General features: G+C 42.3%; 1 protein-coding gene across 1 annotated transcript; it reads right to left on the bottom strand.

Moving 5' to 3' along the window:
• Positions 1–234: 234 nt before the first annotated feature.
• LOC126060600 (olfactory receptor 143-like) lies at positions 235–1200 on the bottom strand. The gene has a single exon (XM_049856811.1). It carries the CDS (start codon positions 1186–1188, stop codon positions 235–237), a length of 954 nt encoding a protein of 317 aa, XP_049712768.1. The 5' UTR covers positions 1189–1200.
• Between the last annotated feature and the right edge of the window lie 727 nt (positions 1201–1927).

Here is a 1927-nt window from a genome sequence, read left to right on the forward strand (position 1 = left end):
AAATCAGTCAAGTGTCTCCATCTGATATGAGGAAAAATAATCAGGTTGAATCACAAAGGGACTGGAATGACCCTGAAGTCCAAGAAAATGTCCTCATAGCTACAGTGCATGGTAAGAAAATAAAATATATTAGAGAAAAATCTCTCAAAGAATACTTTAGAAAGATGAAAAGAAGAAGAAGAGGAAAAAAGGGATAAGGAGAAGGAGAAGAAGACATAGCAATGGAGTCAGACACTAAGGCAACACTTCTGCTTGTGCTAAGTGTGTCATTCTCTTCACAGTTTTCTTCAGAGCAAGTCTGACATCCTTGTTTCTGAGGCTATAGATAAAGGGATTCAGCATGGGTACCACATTGGTGTAAACCACTGAGAAAAATTTTCCCTGTTCCACAAACCCAGCAGATGATGGTTTGACATGAGTGAGCATTCCAAATCCAAAGAATAGACCAACAGTTATTATGTGGGAGCCACAGGTGCTGAAGACTTTGGACCAACCCTTAGATGATGACATGTGAAGGATATTGAAAAGAATCAAAGCATAAGAGAGAAAGATAATGAGGCCGGATACTGTGACAACTATGCCTGCGATGGAAACCACAAGCTCATTGACATAGGTGCTGCTGCAGGAGAGCTGGAGGAGGGGGAAGATGTCACATACATAATGGTTGATGATGTTGGAGCCACAAAAGTTCAACCTGATCATACAATCTGTGTGCACCATGGCACCAGCAAATCCCATCATATATGAACCAGACATCAACAGGGAACAGACCTTCGGGGACATGGTGACTGTGTACAGCAGGGGCTTGCAGATGGCCACATAGCGATCATAGGCCATGGCTGTCAACACATAGCATTCAGAGTTGGCGAAGAAGCAGAAGAAAAATAGCTGAGTCATGCATCCTGCAAAGGAGATAATGTTCCTCTCAGAAATAAAGCTCATCAGCATTTTGGGAATAAAGACAAATGAATAGCAGAGATCAATGAAGGTCAGATTGAATAGGAAAAAGTACATGGGGGTGTGAAGGTGAGAATTCAGGCGAATCAGATTAATTAAGCTTAAATTCCCCACCACAGTGACCACATAGTTCACCAACAACAGAAAAAACAGCGGCAGCTGGAGCTCAGGTTGGTCTGTTAATCCCATAAAGATAAATTCAATCACTGAAGAGTCATTTTTCACAGCCATTCACTTCACCAGTGTGATCTGTGGGAACAGAGGTAGAAGCAGACATTAGCAAAGAACTCTTTGTCTCCAGAGAGAGAGTTGGAGCTGCAGGATTACAAGCTCAGAATTATCTGAAGACCCAGAGTAAGGTACCTAAGAAGCCTGGTTCCTATGGTGATTCCTGTGGGTTCCCCATTTTCCCCTCCCTTTTATCCATACTGTGTTTCTCTGTAGCATAAAGAATGCTGGCACACTCCCAAAGTCTCTGCACATCATTTCTTCCTTTCTTCCTAATATTATGCCCCAGTTCCTCCCTCCTAAGGATTAGTACTGAAAAAAAAAAAAAAAGGAGCAATAAATAGTGGTATTTCCCAGAACCTTTGATTCATGTAATTTAGGGTTTGATAGGAACTTATCAAGGCAGAGTTGATTCAACACTCACCTTCCTATTCCTATAGGCTTCACTGTTCCTGGACCTTCCTCCGCACTGCCTCCAGGGAACGAACTTTGATGATAAAGCAGGCAATAACCGTCAGCACAGTCCTCAGCCTTTGACATGCTAGAAGAGTGATTCTAGGTATTCTCCATGATTTCTATTTGAGAACTGGCCCAGAAGCTGCTCTTCCTTTGCAAGGAGAAAAACAATAACCTTGTATGAGCCTCCAAAACAATCATCTGGCTTGAATGGGAATGTATTTCCTGCCCTGTAGTTCTGGAGAGATGGATGAGAAATGCAGAAATTATTCTCTCCCTCCTGATT

The sequence above is a fragment of the Elephas maximus genome, chromosome 17, assembly GCF_024166365.1.
Source record: "Elephas maximus indicus isolate mEleMax1 chromosome 17, mEleMax1 primary haplotype, whole genome shotgun sequence".
In the NCBI taxonomy this organism is placed as follows: Eukaryota; Metazoa; Chordata; class Mammalia; order Proboscidea; family Elephantidae; genus Elephas; species Elephas maximus.